This window comes from Pollicipes pollicipes, unplaced genomic scaffold (genome assembly GCF_011947565.3).
Source record: "Pollicipes pollicipes isolate AB1234 unplaced genomic scaffold, Ppol_2.1 Scaffold_4295;HRSCAF=5057_pilon_pilon_pilon, whole genome shotgun sequence".
NCBI classification, from domain to species: Eukaryota; Metazoa; Arthropoda; class Thecostraca; order Pollicipedomorpha; family Pollicipedidae; genus Pollicipes; species Pollicipes pollicipes.
This window is the reverse complement of record NW_023596461.1, coordinates 34,735,042-34,750,736: the sequence shown is the minus strand read 5'-3', so window position 1 is coordinate 34,750,736 and position 15,695 is coordinate 34,735,042. Positions and strand designations below refer to the sequence as shown.

The following is a 15,695-nucleotide window of genomic DNA, read 5'->3' as shown; positions in this document are numbered from 1 at the left end:
GTGCAGAGACGTCAGAAAGCTGGACACAAAAGACCTCGGAACACTCACCTGTAGCTAAAATTCCTCATCCACTTTCTTACGATGTCCTCTGCAAGGGGCATCATCCCGCGTTTGCAGCTTCCGCGGGCTTTTGAGCAGTAGCGCGACGCTCTTCCAACACTGCACAGGTAACGCCGCTGAGCCGTGGGTAGCAGTCTCGTCACTTCAATTACAGCTGCTCCCCCTGCTACTAAGTCTTCATAAAAATGGTCTGGTGGGCCACAAACTCTTTGTTTGTCGTCGTCACTGTGACGCACTCAGCTGCTGGAGCTATGGTGTTGCCTGCGTCTAAACCTGGCAGGGAGGGCGGGCACCACGGTGAATCGAGTCCCGTGCCTCTGCTTTCCCAGACCCGCAGCTTAACCACTGCAGATGTCCAGAGACACAGCCAGGAGAGGGGTCTATCCGGGGCGTGGGGACACTTCACGTCATCAGTACGCACGTCCACTGTGGCTATCTTCACGAGGTGAGTGCTCAAAATGTCAGCACCCATGCTTTTGTCGCCTGGCCCGCGGGACATGTTAAATTGGTAATCACGAAAAGGTTGAAACCACATCGCCAGCATATCGGTAGGACTTCTGAAATTGAGCAATTAAACACTGTGATCTAGCAGCCTTTCCAAGCCAATGCTTCGCGTCTGGCAGGTGGTGGTCTAAATGACGCACGCAATGCACGCAAGCCACGATCTGAACTCGAGGTCTGCCGTCCACAATTTTCACTAGACTTTCCACAGCATCTGCATACCATCCGCAATGGATCGTACAAGTCTGTCCTGTGCCTGCAATAACATAGCTTCCATGCTGTCAGCACTAACGTCGCCCTCTAAAACGAACTGATCTGCTTTGCCACCAACACTGGGAACGCTTACTCCAGTGAATCATACCATGGTCTCTTCAGCCAGCAGTTTTCTGAGCATAGCCGGAGCACTGAAGTTTCATTCGTTATTGGCCAGCCTACGCTGTGAAGTGGCAACATAACATCTGCCAAATTCTTGACGCATTTCCGGAAGTAGGTGCTAGTCCAAAGAAACCTTGACATTCGCTTCGCTCCTGCAGGGATCGGCTAGCCATGAACCTTCTCAACCTGAATGGGGCTAGCCCTGATGTCATCCCCTGATATCTCACGTCAAAGATAAATAGGCGTTTAACGGAATAGTTGACACCTCTCCCGTCATTCAGTTTCAGGATGGCTGTCATCAGACGGTTCAAAACACAATATTATGTCTCAAGTACACTTTAAAACGAACGAGCGCCCATGAACGATAAGTCATCCAAGTGGAGCTAGAATATATTCTGGAAGAAATGTCATCCAAGGTGATGAACTAGAGGCGGGCTCCTCTCACTTGAGCACCAGCGAGAGCAAAGCCAACTGGGGCGCATTTCAGGCAGGACAATGAAGTCACATTAGTCGCTTCTTTTGTTCGTCTCGCCGGCTCAGTGGGTTGAGCCGGCTGTCTTAAGATTCACCCACCAGTGGAAGGGTGGGTTGGAGCAGCTTTAAGCGCTTGCTGTTTCCCCCGGACCGTGATGGGCGCAGCTGGTGGCAGTGAGTGAAATGAAAGGTGACGTCAGAGGGCATGTCGGAGAGTGTCGTGCAATATGTTCCCACCACGAAAATATGTCGTTGGCACGAAGGAATTGAATTTTCACGACTAAACATTGGGGTTTCAGCTCAGGTAGCAAGTGCTTGTTAGCATGTCTCCGATTGCAAAAATCCGTCAGATCAAAATTTTTTGCCTAAATTTTTCAAACGTCTTCCTATACCTTTGGAAGGAATTCCGTGCGATGATAGGCAGAGCTTATATCAAGGGTGCAAAACAACGATGACCGAGATAAAGCCTCGAATGTCTCATCGATCTTGGCCATCGGATACGCAGAAACCTGTGACACCAGTATAGGAAACGAAGGTCGGATTCGATTCCCGCAGATTCATTCCTTTTGCGCACAACACAAATTGGTGCGGCCCATGGGCCCTCTGCTTCGTCCAGAATACGCTCACCGACTAGACCAACGGATACAGATCAGCGATAGGCCAATGGAACGTTCACTTTCTCCCGAGATCTGGCGAGGTTCGGCGCACCGCCTTTCTAACAGGAGGAATAACTCTTATACCAATACTGTGCTCGACCAAGGTACTGTGACCCACATGTTCATCAAGATCGTCTTGTGCAGTAAAAACTGAAAAAATGCGCAGCATTTTGTGATGGAGTCCACTCCATTTACCATTAATGTTATCATCCCATCAACGCAAAGGGTAAATACAATTCCTCTAAATGTACGATTTCATCAAAATCAAATGCAGATCCGAGCCGCTTCGCCTCGCTTTTACTAAAAAGCCGACCTCCAGCTGAGCCATCTCGTAGTGCTTCGAAACAGTGATATACCCACTCCACTGTTTGAAAAACCATTGGAATAAAAGAGCCCAAAAATTTGCAGTGATTATCCCAGCCTCTACGCCTGGCTCATGCCAGGACTCACAGATACTGCCTCTGTGGTGTCCATTGCATAAAAATGGCCTCGCACAGCGGCCTTGCCAAGCCTGGAGGCGCTGCCAAATCTTTGCTTAACACTACTGCCTCTCCCTGGCGGTGCTGCCGAATATTTGCCCATCACTACAGCACCACAAACGGCGTCACTATGAAAACGGATATAGAAAACCGAAACAGGTCGGAAACAGAGCTTCGTTTCACCGTCGCCAACGAACACATCCACTTAAGATCAATGACACACAGCTGACCATGACGGAGCCAATCAAAACCGAAGAAACAAGCCCCATCGATAATTTCCGAGACGTAAGAGGGTACTTTAGCGTCATGCTCTTTGCCTACCTAAACCGAGAAAAACGGTATTGTCCAAAAGCGGCAACGAATCCTGTCCAGCCTTTCGCACCCAGGTTGACGCCATGTCATATTCGCGCTCGGAAAATCATCCACAGCCGCCTTGTTAGCGATGTCAATGGGCTGAGTCTGAGTCCTTTAAACAACGGCACTGAACCCTCAAAAACTAGACAGATAGCATGGTAAGGTCATGTTCACGCCAACTGTAAACTGTCGTTGGCAGCGGTAGAGTTTGGGTAGCCACCGAGGGACTCGGCGTTGAGGTCGGATCCGAGCCCATACTGACGTTTCCATGAGTCACCGTGCATACCACAGCCAGATGGCCTCCTTTGCCATGCGAGCGGCAGGTCCCGACCTTTTTAACATACGAACGTCAGGTGCCGTTACTGCCAAGCACCTGTACCTATCTGAGTTTGCAATAACAGCCGATGTTCACATGATCACCAGAGGTCACGTGGGTGCGTGCAAGCCGAGAAAGCCGAGCTTCATCTGCAGGGACGGGGATCAAACGACCTGACCTGAGGTTGACGAACTCGTTGAAGATCCCATACTCCCGAGTCTATGGGGTTGATTGCAACCAAACCTTCGTCATTCGATCCGCCCAAACCCTCGTCATTCGATCCGCCGTGATCCATATCTTATCCTTGCCGGAACTGTGAGTCAGGTTGAAGGTTAGAAGGAAGGTTAGCACCCAGAACTACCAAAATCGTCTCGCAAACGACCCAATGCTCCGAGTCTATGGCACCGATTATTACCAGAGCATCACCAGTGGATGCGCCGTGCTTGGTAACCCATCCATTCCGGACCCTGGTAAAGTCAGGTCACATCAAAGGTCACCAAAAATGCTCGCAACCGCCCAAATCGGTCGCAGGCGATCCCAAGCCCACGTATGCCTCGGGCCCAACCTTCTGAAGCTTACCTGCCTCTTTGGAGACGTGGCTGGAGCACCAAATCGGTCCGGAATCCCTGCACGGCTAGCACGCGCAAAACTGCCGGCAGCCACATAGCCTTTCATGTACCCACGGCTCCAGCTTAGCGGACATGATCGGCGTTAGCCCAACTGCTGGAGCGAAAGCGCAAGAGGTCCTTCAATTCGGCAACATGTTTGAAATACGAATGCAAGATGTCGGAAATGCTTTCGGCTTAATTCGAGCGGAAAATGTCTACAACATTTCGACGGCAAATGATGTTCTGCACATAGCGTGCAGTTTCCTGTACGGAAATATCAACCCTCTCAACTGGGCAAGTAATCTTGCGTCGCCTTTCATCATGAATGCCTGTTTCTGCACAGTGCACGGCACATAAATAGCACTTTGGTCCACCGCTGATGACTCTCTTCAGCCCTTTGCTAAAGCCGCTCGGTCCGTTGATAAGGGTTCCGTGCCTTCTGTGATTTTGCGGTATGGGTGGTCTCAAATAATGTAAACCTCACCAACATTTCCTACTGCTTTTATGTCACTGAAAACGTGTCTGTCCAGGACTGGGAATTCGTTGGGGGTCGAGGAAGTCCCCATGGCTCAGAAAAAAAACAAATATGGGGGTCGGGGGGCAAGGGCCCTTTGAGAGGGCCCTTTCGTCTTGCGCAATGCAAATATAAATTGCTACCGAAAGGAAACGCTGCAAAATAGTTTTTTGCCAGGATCAAATTTCAGACAGCAACGAAATGCTCCCTCCATACGCTTTGCAGGCCCTTTCTGATCATTCCAGGCCTTTCTGGCCATTCGGAGGGCACGTCTGGCCAACCGGGGGCTTAAGGGCACGTATAGCCACTTAGAGGGCCCTCTGGCCTTTGAAGTTCGCTTGAGAACGCCAAGGAGATCTTGGGATACTAAAGGCCTCTTGTAACGTTTAATGGTCGCATCGTCCTCACCGGGCCGTGTGCTCAAGGCCCCTCTAGCCGCTCATGGGACGCTTTAGTTATTCAGGGCCTTTCAGGCCACTTAGGACCCCTGTCTATTGAGCAGCCAGTGGCGTTCTCCTCTGACTGCTCAGGGGCTCCACTGACCGTTCAGTGCTCCTTTGGTCACCAATGAGCACCTCTTTTGTTCAAGGACTCTTCTGGTCGTAAGGGCTCGTCTGCATATTGATGGCCTATTGGCCGCTCAGCGGCTCGTTGGTCGCCAGAGCCACTTGGCTGTATCCTCACGACTGCCTGGCCACTCAGCTGTTAGTTGCGCAGGGGCCTTTCGGCAGCTCAGGGCGCCTTAACGCCCTAGAGCCCCTGGCTGTTCGTGAGCCCAGGGTTGCAAGCGCTGAGCACAGGGGACGAAGGGGTCCTCTCCCGTACGTCCCGAGGGGACGAAGGGCTCCTGGGAACCGCAGACAATGGGCCCGATTGAGGGCTTGAAGAGGCCCAAAGGCTGGCCAGAGGTCATAATACCGAGCCCAGCAGTGTGGGCCTGGTCTGTCGGTGTTATTCAGACAGCCTCCTGCTCCGATATCCTCCTCCTGGTGCAACTCGAGGGCCCATGTTGACCATAGTCCACAAATGCCAAACAGTCGTTACGGTATCGGCTAGGGCGGCCATGTTCCAAGCACGGACAAGGCGGGGCCCCGTGAATGCCATTTACAAGGAAACGATTCCTGAGACAATGGGGATGGCTATGTCGGCCACGGACCCCAAAGTTCCCAACAAGGAATCCTATGTCTGCGAGGGTCTCGGAATCGGCCAGGGGCCCATTTGCTTAGTGGAAATAGGGACGGGGCCCCGAATGTAAGAGGGCCCCTTGCTTTAGTCGGGGCGCTCTGAAAATAAAGGGAAATGTGAAAGAGACCACAGTGAGGCCGTTGAAAGGCTTTCAGTCGGTCAGGGGTCTCCAGTACCAAACAAGTGCCATCTGCCGTTTCATATAGGCTCCTGCTAAGTCAATATGGGTTTCGTGGGCCATTTGTTGGACCCTCTACGCCAGAAAGGCACCCTTCACGTCGGTGAGGAACACCTGCGCAGATCCATGGTCAGCTGTCCCGGCCAGAGGGCCTTCGGCGTCAGGGAGAGGACTGAAGTATGAAGTACTCCTCTGAGGGTCTCCGAATCGATCAGCGTCCGGTCCATGCGTCGTTCGAATGGAGGCCGGTAGGTAACCTAAGAGGGATCGGAAGCGCCCCTTAGTCCCTTAATCGAGAAAGGTATTGGTTATCCTAGCTGAAGACTGTTGGGGCTTGATTAGATGGTTCGAGGGGGTCCAGGAGCCCCATATGAGCACTGTTTTCGGCTCCCGCAGAGCGACAAAATGGTCACACAAAAAAAATGAGAGAAGCCAAAAAGGAGTTTCTTTGGCAAAAACAGAAGTTCAGACAATACCACAGCATCTTATGACTACCTAGTAAGCCCCATCAGGTCCACTCGCGGTACCCCTTTGGCCATATTCAGTGTGAACTTCCTGACCGCTAAGGGCAGTCTGGTTGCTTGAGGACTCTTATAGCTACTTAGAGACCTGTGGTCCTTCAACGCTTGCTGGACGCTTAAAGGACCTCGGAACTGCTCAGGGTCCTTTTGGCCGCTCAGGGGTTGCAATGGCCTCTCAGGGACCCCCGTGCACTCAACGTCGTCCATGAGCCGATCTAGCTCATCGGGCCCCTTCTTCCCACTGAGAACGTCACTGCTCATTGCGGAGCTCTTGACCGGCAGCATTTCCCTAATGACTCCTTAGGGGCTTTGCTGGCCGCCTGGTGTCCGTCCCGTTACCAATCGGCACCACTGATTGCTTAAGGCCCTTCCTTACCATCTAGCTGCTCATCCGCCATTCAGGGCTCACTGACCCGTTGCGCGGTCCGTTTGGCCGCTAGAGTCATTTGGCAGTGCACTAAATAGCCTCCCGACACCGGGAGCCTGGTTGGCTGTTCAGGGCTCTTTTGGCCTCCTCGCTGCCCAGGAGCCCTTCAGGCTACTCGTGGGCCGCTCCGACCTTTGAGGGGACATCTGAACGTCAAATGGTCGGAGAAAACGTCCAAGACGCTTCTTCAGTGCCACTCTAAGGTGATGGGTCACTCTGGCCACCAGTTAGTCCTCCCGCCACTAAGATGCCCTTCTAACTGCTCAGGGGCCCTCTGACCGCTCAGGGCATGACTAGACAAGTCTTGAGGACCGGGGGACCCCACCCCTAGGCGCCAGAAAACCACATGGGTCGTTTGTCCTAAAACTGAGGTCCCGGAAATCAAAAACAAGGTTCCGGTGACTCCAGGAGGCCCCATAGAAGGTTTTTTTTCGCGGCGCACAGCGCAAGGAAAATAACCAAACTGAGTTTAAGAAGTCAAAACAAGGTCTTGGCATCAAAGCAGAGCTTGAGGCAGTGCCAGAAGCCACTCCAGCTGTTCAGTAAGCTCCATCTGCCTACCCTCTGAACGTTAGTGGCCCTCCGTTCGTTAGATTTTCGCGAAACTGTACAGAGTTGCCTCATGCCTTTTGGTCCGATTTAGCCGTAACTGAAATGCACATCTACGACAAGGCAGAGACCTTATATCGGCCAAGAGAATCGGGGTACGGCCATACAGAACTCTAGTTACTACTGCTATGGAAATGCTAGCAATGCCCGTATGCCCGCTAGCAATGCCCGTATTCTATGCCAGCTAGCAATGCCCGTATTCTATGCCCGCTAGCAATGCCCGTATTCTATGCCCGCTAGCAATGCCCGTATTCTATGCCCGCTAGCAATGCCCGATTCAATTCCAGTCTTAATAGCTTGGTGATCTTGTGTTGACCACGTAAAGTGCCGCATAACTATATGGATCCCAGCAGCATTTCAGGTGTGGTTACGCCAACGGAATGAGGACAAATTTGTAAAATTTTAAACACGCATCAGGCTATTATTCAAACGATGATAGACACTGAAGTAAAACAAAAATATGTGCCTTCGGTGCGGTCAAAGGACATAGGAAAGACGGGTTAAGCTCTTCCTGAAAACAGTGACAAGAGTCCGATGAAACCGGCGGCTACTCGGTCGCAGCAACTTTGTGTGAGCGCATATCAGACAGTCGTTCAAACGGCGACAAATGCCAAAGCTTAAGCCGGTTATGAGCCGGAACATATAAGCCGGTAAGCCGGTATGTAGTGCACCTCCGGCTCGTCAGCCTGAACTGAACGTTTGAACTCAGGCAGGGGACTGTGTGCAGCTGTTTTGAGCTTGATCTCACTACTGTGGAAAAACGGCTCCGACTCCGGCTCACGGCACCCGTTTTATTCTATTCTAAAAAAATGTATTTGAACTATATTTTTAACGCTACAGTCTTTTTCTTGGAGTTGTAGGTAGGATCAGCGCTAACGCTAAGCAGCGCTTGCTGCGTGAGCTGTTCATTAATGAGCCATTAACGTGCTTGTTTCCCATTCTCCCATGGTAAAATTTCACATCAACGGCAGTAATTTGCGGCAAAATTTAACATACCGAAATGAACGGCACATTCTGACCTGCACTCCGGCAGTCAAAGTCAGCTCACTTATGACTCCGTTGACTCAACTCCGACTACAGCCCACTACGAAGCCTAAGAAAATTCCACCATGATTCCCTGAAAACTATTCCGTCTCCTCCCGAAGTCACGTGGACTATGCCATTCGGAGCCTCTGCTCGAAAAGTATTTTCAGTTTTAATTCAGCCTCCCTGCTCCGGCAGGAATGTACAAGTGACATGGCTTTCACGCGCGAGCGATTCCAGAATCCAATACAGAGATGAGACCCAGTGAGGCATCCCGCACGCCGCTGTCGAGCAGGCTGCAGAAGTCCATGCTGACTTAAGAAGCCGATTCCGATTCCCCTCCGACTGCCAAGCATCCAATAATCCACGCAGGGCGACACATTTAGAGGATGTTTTCGAGACACGTGTTGAAAACACTCCATGTCGATCCCTGTTCTACACGGCACCGGGTGCACGCCACGTTGGAGAGGCCATCTGGACTTCTTGGGAAGGGCATATTACTCCTGTTGATTTTATGGTCCGCCCATGCGGGCGATTGCTATGCAAATCAGGCGGGCGCACGTGGCCCGGATATAAACCGTGTGTCTGCCTGCGCCGTACTTTTGCTGAGCGCGTCTTACTGTTCGACAGTTATGGCCGCTGCCCGCGATACACGCCTTTTCTGCCATATCTCGCGCGGTCACGCTGGGCATTGTTTTAGGCAAGTCCAGGGAAATTGGGTTGCATGTTTGAACCACTAGCACGCGGCCTACTTTTGTCATATATGTTGATTATTGCAGCTTGCTCGTTAAGTTAAATGTTAAAGGTGATTGAAGTCGACGTTTGGACCTTAGGTACCACTTGTAGCTCGTCGAAGACGAGCAAACCGTTTCGGATCCGAATTTGAGCGGCCTCTGGTATGTGTTACACGTCACACTTTTCGTCATGACCTCACCTGCTTGTGACGCGCATCCGACGTGTATATGAAACGCCGGTGTGAACAGAAAATCATTGCGAAGCACACGGCCGGAATTCCGTTTCGTCTCATTTTGCTCCCATTCCGATACCATGCATAGTTACTATGTGATTAGACATTGCTGCGAAACTCCTCTTCATGCCCCAATGGCGCGGGCCGACTGATTCAGGCTCGGGTTAACATTACATGTGCTCATCGCCAATGACATGCGGTGATCTTGATCGGTTTAACTGAACTAGATTTACAAGTCCATCGGACATTTCATTCGTGACTACGTTCACACAGCATGCACAGACCCACCATATGCAGAATGTGTGCGTATGCTACGATGGTCGTGTGATAATCGTGCATGGATGATCATGCACAGTACATCATCAACGTGCCGACTTCCAATCAATGACAAGGAGCTACCATGCTCTAGGCGTAATCTCTTCCTATCAGAAACGCATTTAATACAAAACATAAGAAACAAACAACAGCAAAACCATAACCGGTCAGCCTAAATATAAACCAAACACCCAGCTGAATGTTAAAGGTCGAAAACTTCGTCTTCCAGTACCGGGTTGTGCGATGTGCTTGACAAGTTAATCGTCATTCTGCATCTTAATCCACGCTAGTCAAGTGAATGAGGAAGCTCAATGCTCGCAAAGATGTTCCAAACAGGACATTATCCCTCCTCGAGATACATTTCCCAGGAACTGGAGGAAAAATCGTCATGAGAAAGCTCCTTTTCATTCGGCATACGGGCCGAGACAGTGTGAGTGTTAGCTCGTTGCTTACCCATGTTTGTTTTACATTATACATATACATATACATATGCATAACATTATACACAGGCATTGTCAGATGCCAGAATGTTTAGCCAGAGTGTATTTTATGCGGTTCTACCGTGACGCGTTTCGCAAACATGAAAGCACGTTGACTGAAATAAGATCAGTTTATTACGACATTCAGTTTTCGAGTTATCGATGAATACGGTCGGTGAAACTAGGAATTACCATCAGTCCATATGGCGCGAATTTGCATTGTGTACGGAGTTTGACTGAGCGGTTATGAACAGTTCTAATGTCACAAACCGCAACTTATGAAGAGGTCTCGAGACATGTGCCGTAGCTCCTTGGCAACGCAATGTCGACAAGCGTGTGCGTCCGTTTGAATGTCTTTTTCTACGTACAGCGTTATGAAACTAGCCAGGGGCGGGCGTCTCGCACCCCCATTACACGGTTTGCGTGTGGGCGGTTGAGATGCTGATATGTCACGCGGTACATGACACTTTTTAGACAACCGCACGCTAGTTAACTTAAAACGGACCGTTTCAGCAAGCAATGCAGTTCGTGATTGTATCACTGTCGCAGCCGACAGAGTCCTCACACGGTTTCTCGCCTCATATGTTGGGTTCAGTCTAAGCCCCCGTAGCATCGACGCGAGGCAGCCTTTTGACACACGGACAACATCCACAATCTCTGCAGCGTAAGCTGTTTCGCAGCCGCTTACATTTACAGCTGGTGCGACAGGAGCGCCCTTAGCGGCAAACATGACGCGTCTACCAACATTGTAAGCAGCTGACACACGCTGCACTTTTAATGACGGACAGCTTAGAGCGGCAGTCAGGGGCGCCTCGCACCACGCAACTTGTCGATATGTCATTGACCTGAACCTGCTCGGAATGTATTACGCAAGAGCCAAACAGATATAACTGACACACGCAGATCGCTCTTGATCAGTACAAATTGAAGGACCGACGATGAACGTCAGCAGCACTGTTGTCTTCACTTGCGCCTCTGTTTACGACGCAACATTCCGGAAAAACATGTAATGTTACCAGTCGGCAAATGTCACTACATCGCCGCCACAACGCCACCGTACTGGCAGCCGGCGCGGTCCGGGCCGAAGCTGCTCGGCCCTCGGTCCAGCGGCGCCGCGCTCCAGCCCCTGGATGTGAGCATTGTTTACCCAGATCCGTACTGAATTGAAGGATCGGCAGGCAACGAGCCAACGACTGTTGATCTTCCCTGGGATGGGAGTGACGTTGCACTCGTAAGACACGGAAAGATCGATTCACACACGCGGCTAGCTCGACACGCGCCCGGATGGCCGGTTTGATAGCCCTGGCTCGAGTGGGGGGTCAATTTGTTCCACAGAGATCACAATGACTAAGAGAGCTAGAGACAACAAATTCACAGAGCGGGGGGGGTCTACATGTGAGCTCACTTCTGTAAAAAATCAGGTTCCTAGGTCTTGACCTTTGAATCAAGTAGAGTCAAACAAGGTCAAACTCCGGATTGGTGTCTCAAGTGCCCCCGGGCCTCCTCGTGCATCCACCTTGAACCGACATACCTGCTATAAGAAAGAGGTCCCTGGTGTCCATTTAAGATCAGGGACGGTTTCACCTTAAGGAGGTCATGCTTACCAAAATCCCAACAAAATTGTTTTGACTTTTGCGCTTGAATGTGCATTAAGGCTTACGCTCAGCGGCATGCCTCTAAAACAAGCTATTGACCTGGGTCAATTCAGGTCAGTGTCCTACTCTGACTTTTGAGAAGTCTCTGGAGTAGGTCTGTTGCGATCCCTGTTTATTGTCTACTTAACTATCTCAGAGATATATGGGTTCATTAGACACAGTTGTCGCATCAGATTGAGCGACCTTCCTGAAACTGCCTTCGCTGACAGTCTCGGTGTGACTATGAGCTGCCATAGGTCAGCGATTTTACAAGGTACATCTAATTTTTACACCCAAAGACCGCCACTCAACTGCCTATAGTCATACAAAGTCTGGCGAGGTCGCATCGTGCCATTCGGAAATCATTATGCAAAAACTTTCTGGGAAGGGGGGGGGGGGTAAATTGTTTCCCACATCCCACCCGGGTGCGTGTTGAAGAGGCTGTAGTCAAAGTTTCAGCATAAAATAAAACAACTGCCAGTGTCGTGGGTCCACGGTGGGGGCGTCATTGTTTTTTTCGGAGGGGGACAAGTTCCAGGGGGGACCACAATGAAGCATAGCCCCTTCCTTGACGGAATCCTGTACCCACCCATGCGTACATATCCTCTCGGATACCCGCTAACCCTGTTACTAAATTACTGGCGTTGGGTGCTTAAGGTCATTACCCATGGTAACTCAACGCACTGTTTCTCACGAAAAGTTCCCTGTTTTTTGTTTATCTGTTTGTTTTTTTTAGCTTAAACCGGTTGCTTGCACGAGGATATTTGCACACATTGACACTGTGTTCAGTCCATCGTGGAGTGAATGTGTGGAGGAGTGTGATGTTAGTGATGGGAATCAAGTGACAAAAGCGGCCTCGTTGTCATTACTGACCTCGGCATGGCGCCTGCTTTTGGCGCAGAATACTAATCAAGTGGCAGAGCACATGTTGTTGGCCAAAAAGCAGCCGTCCCTCCCCTCAGTTGCAGCATATTACAACGTTTGTTTCCGTGCCGTTCGTGAACAAAGGCAACTCCAGTTGTTATCACCACCGCCGCCTGTTGCGTGCATCGTGATTACTTTCACCGTGAGCTTTGTGCTGACGAGCATTCCTGTAGCGTAGAGTTACAGAGGTTATTACAGACTTGTTTGCAGCGGACCTAACATAACATAAGATGCCGCGAAAGTTCAAGGATGCTCATCGAACTATGCATTTTAAGTTCCCTCCGATTTCCGTTTAGCACTTTGATTTCCCTATTACATGAAATCAAATGCCAAGCGTCTCACCAAGCGAAGGACCAATTATCATTCGTGCCGACCGGGACGGTGGTGCGTTCAGGCTTCAGCGACACTGAAGTCAACGCATACGGCGCGCAAGCGAGCTATGTCAGCAAGCAAACAGTGTGTCTTTGCATCGTGTAGTATCTCCGGTCATGGTATGGTTAGTGTGTCCACATACACATGTCCTGTAACTCGGAGCAGACAGTGAGGCAGGTGGGCCACCACCTGGGCACCATTTGGTGTGCTTTCAGTCCGGTGACTGGCAGGCAAAACAGTACACCTGAGCACGTCCGGTGAGGCCCCAATCAAAGGCTGAACAGCTGAACGGATGCGCATAGACCTACTCGTTCACAAGCTGCGAGAGGTCCTCAGAAAGACACACGTTTCCCTAAGCCCTGGTGCCAAACAATCCCGCTGATGGGATGCTGGCCGGTGTAGCACGGCACTGTCACATCGCTTCCCAATCATCCTAATGAACAGATATGTCTAATGGATGGATATGCCTAGTGAATAGATATGCCGAATGGGCTGGCAAATAAAATACTGAAGCTATATTGGCGGTGCTCATTTCCCTCGCTTAATCGTGCCTCGCGTTAAACGTGAGCTGTCAGCGAAGATGACCTTACTGAAACGTACATGTTGTTCGAATTCAGGAGATTTATGCACATCGGGATCAGGCAGCGAAGAATCGTGCAGGAATTGATTTTCACCCAACTGAAACATACTCGCAGGCTCTATGCGATGGTTATGATCGTTCATCATCGCACCAAAGCTGGTCACTTCCAGTCATGCGCTGCCGTTAGTACCTTCACACCCTGGGGATGCTTCCGTTCACTTTAATGCAAGCCATGGGGCGAGTTCAAACACGGCACGCCAAACCGATCGCCAGGCCAGTCCAAACCAAACACGTACGCTACCCGACCAGGCCGCCAGTCAGTCGTTCTAAGAGCGCTGCGCCAAAACCACCAGCCTGCGAAGCAAACCGGCCGGCAAGAGCTGTCTAGCGTAACGGAAGCGCGGGAGCGACCTAGCGACTCACGCCATGCAGTGAGGGGCGTGCCGTGCAGTCCGTGGCGCGGGGGCTGGTCGCCAGCAACGTCGGCCCCGGCCGCTTGCGTACCGCGTTCTGGCGGCTGAGTGACATCGAGCGACGCTTCTTCAGCCGGATGTAGGTGAACAGCAGCAGGTTGAACAGGCCGCCCAGGTTGGTGAAGGTCGTCACCGCCATGAACAGGCTGAAGGGAGGCGAGCCGCCCCGTATGGTACAGGCGCCGTAGATGATCATGGGCAGCCACTGAACGAAGAAGGAGACGATGAAGTAGGTACACGTCCAGGCGGTCTTGTTCACCGAGCGGCCGAGCTGCGTACGACTGCCCAGCTGCTTGCGGTTGTCACGGTCCGCGATGTGCAGCTTCACCACCGTCACCGTGTAGAACATAAGGTTGAAGACGCCCACGCCGATGAGGAACAGCGTGGTGAAGGTCATGAGGAAGAGCGGCGCCTTGACTGGGTCCAGGTAGCAGAAGGCGCCGCTGGGGCCTAGTTTGTCCAGTGCCCACGTCACGCCGCTGAAGAGCACGCCCGGACCCAGACTGACGGCGAGGGGGCGCCAGTCGTGTCTGCCGAAGTTCGGGGGACGGAGCCGAAACACCATCAAGCACGCCTCCAGCGCCAGGAAGCATACGAACACGTTCTGCGCGATCACGAACACGGACAGCATGAAGCCGAAGAAGGCGCACAGCTGGCGCGGTCGCACGTGGCCCCGCTGCGCCAGGTACATGCCGTGGTCCATCATGTGCATCAGATTGAAGAGCCCATCGAAGACGGCCATGTAGACGAGCACGCGGTCGCCGGTCGTCCAGCTGTAGAACGTCGACGGCTTCCACTGGTTGGCGCCAACAGTGAGCAGCACGGTGCCGGCGGCACTCAGCAGGCTGGCCAACAGGCACGCGATGGCCGTGCAGTGGACCACCTCGAAGTTGCCGTCTCTCAGCCCCTGCACGGGCAGGTCGTAGCCGGAGGTGATGTTCGCCAGGGAATCCTCATCCCTAGAGGAGGCTAGGCAGCACAGCGGCTCTGGCCCGCAGGTGCTCATCGGATCTGACGCGAGAACGGGGACGCTGCTAGCGGCGCCGACACGGATCAAGGGTCATCCACCTCCGTCACACAAAATGAGCACGCCGCTTCAAGCCAGCCGGTTCCGTGATGTCTCTGGAACACATGTCCACCGGAGTTGCAGTGTTCTTAACCACTCCTGCCACGAGGTCCTCCAGGCATCGCCGCGTCACAAATGCCACCACCACACGCTGTGCGCGAATGCCCTACTCACAGCCCATTGCACGGTTAGCAGGTCACCTCACCACGCGCCACTCAGATCTCGCCGCGGGGGGTCTGAGCGGTCAAGCTGCTCCCGCGCCGCGTGCGAGCCCGACTGACCATCCCGGGGGTCAAGGGTCAAGCCGCCGGACGGAGCGTCGCGCGCCGCGGGCGATCCTGACCGCCGCCGCCACCGACTGCGGGCGGCCCCAGGCTGCAGCCGTCGCGGTGCGTCTGCGCGCACGGGGGCGCCAAGCCAAAGCCGCACGTGCGGAGCGGCTCCACGCGGCTGTCTGGTTTGCCGGCCTAGCGGCAGGCGCGCGGTTTGACCCGGCGCTGCCAACTCAAACAGGCGCCGTGCCGGACGCGGATGCACAAACGGGCTCGCGACCGGGCGGTAAGATGAAGGGGGCGCCGCCCACCCGCAGGGTCGCGTAGCGGTGG

The 15,695-nt window shown here is 52.5% G+C and overlaps 1 protein-coding gene across 4 annotated transcripts in view; it reads right to left on the bottom strand.

Annotated features, from left to right (window-relative positions):
• Positions 1-15,382, bottom strand: part of LOC119096309 (uncharacterized) — a 35,180-nt gene extending 19,798 nt beyond the window's left edge. For 2 of the 4 annotated variants that reach the window (XR_005094048.1, XM_037219145.1), the window contains exon 1: positions 13,975-15,382. Coding sequence is in view for 3 of the 4 variants with exons in the window: in XM_037219145.1 (XP_037075040.1) it covers positions 13,975-15,030 (1,056 nt within the window). In the remaining variant the exon portion in view is untranslated. The remainder of the gene's footprint in view (positions 1-13,974) is intronic. The other 2 variants (XM_037219146.1, XM_037219148.1) reach the window with 1 other exon arrangement.
• Positions 15,383-15,695: the final 313 nt, after the last annotated feature.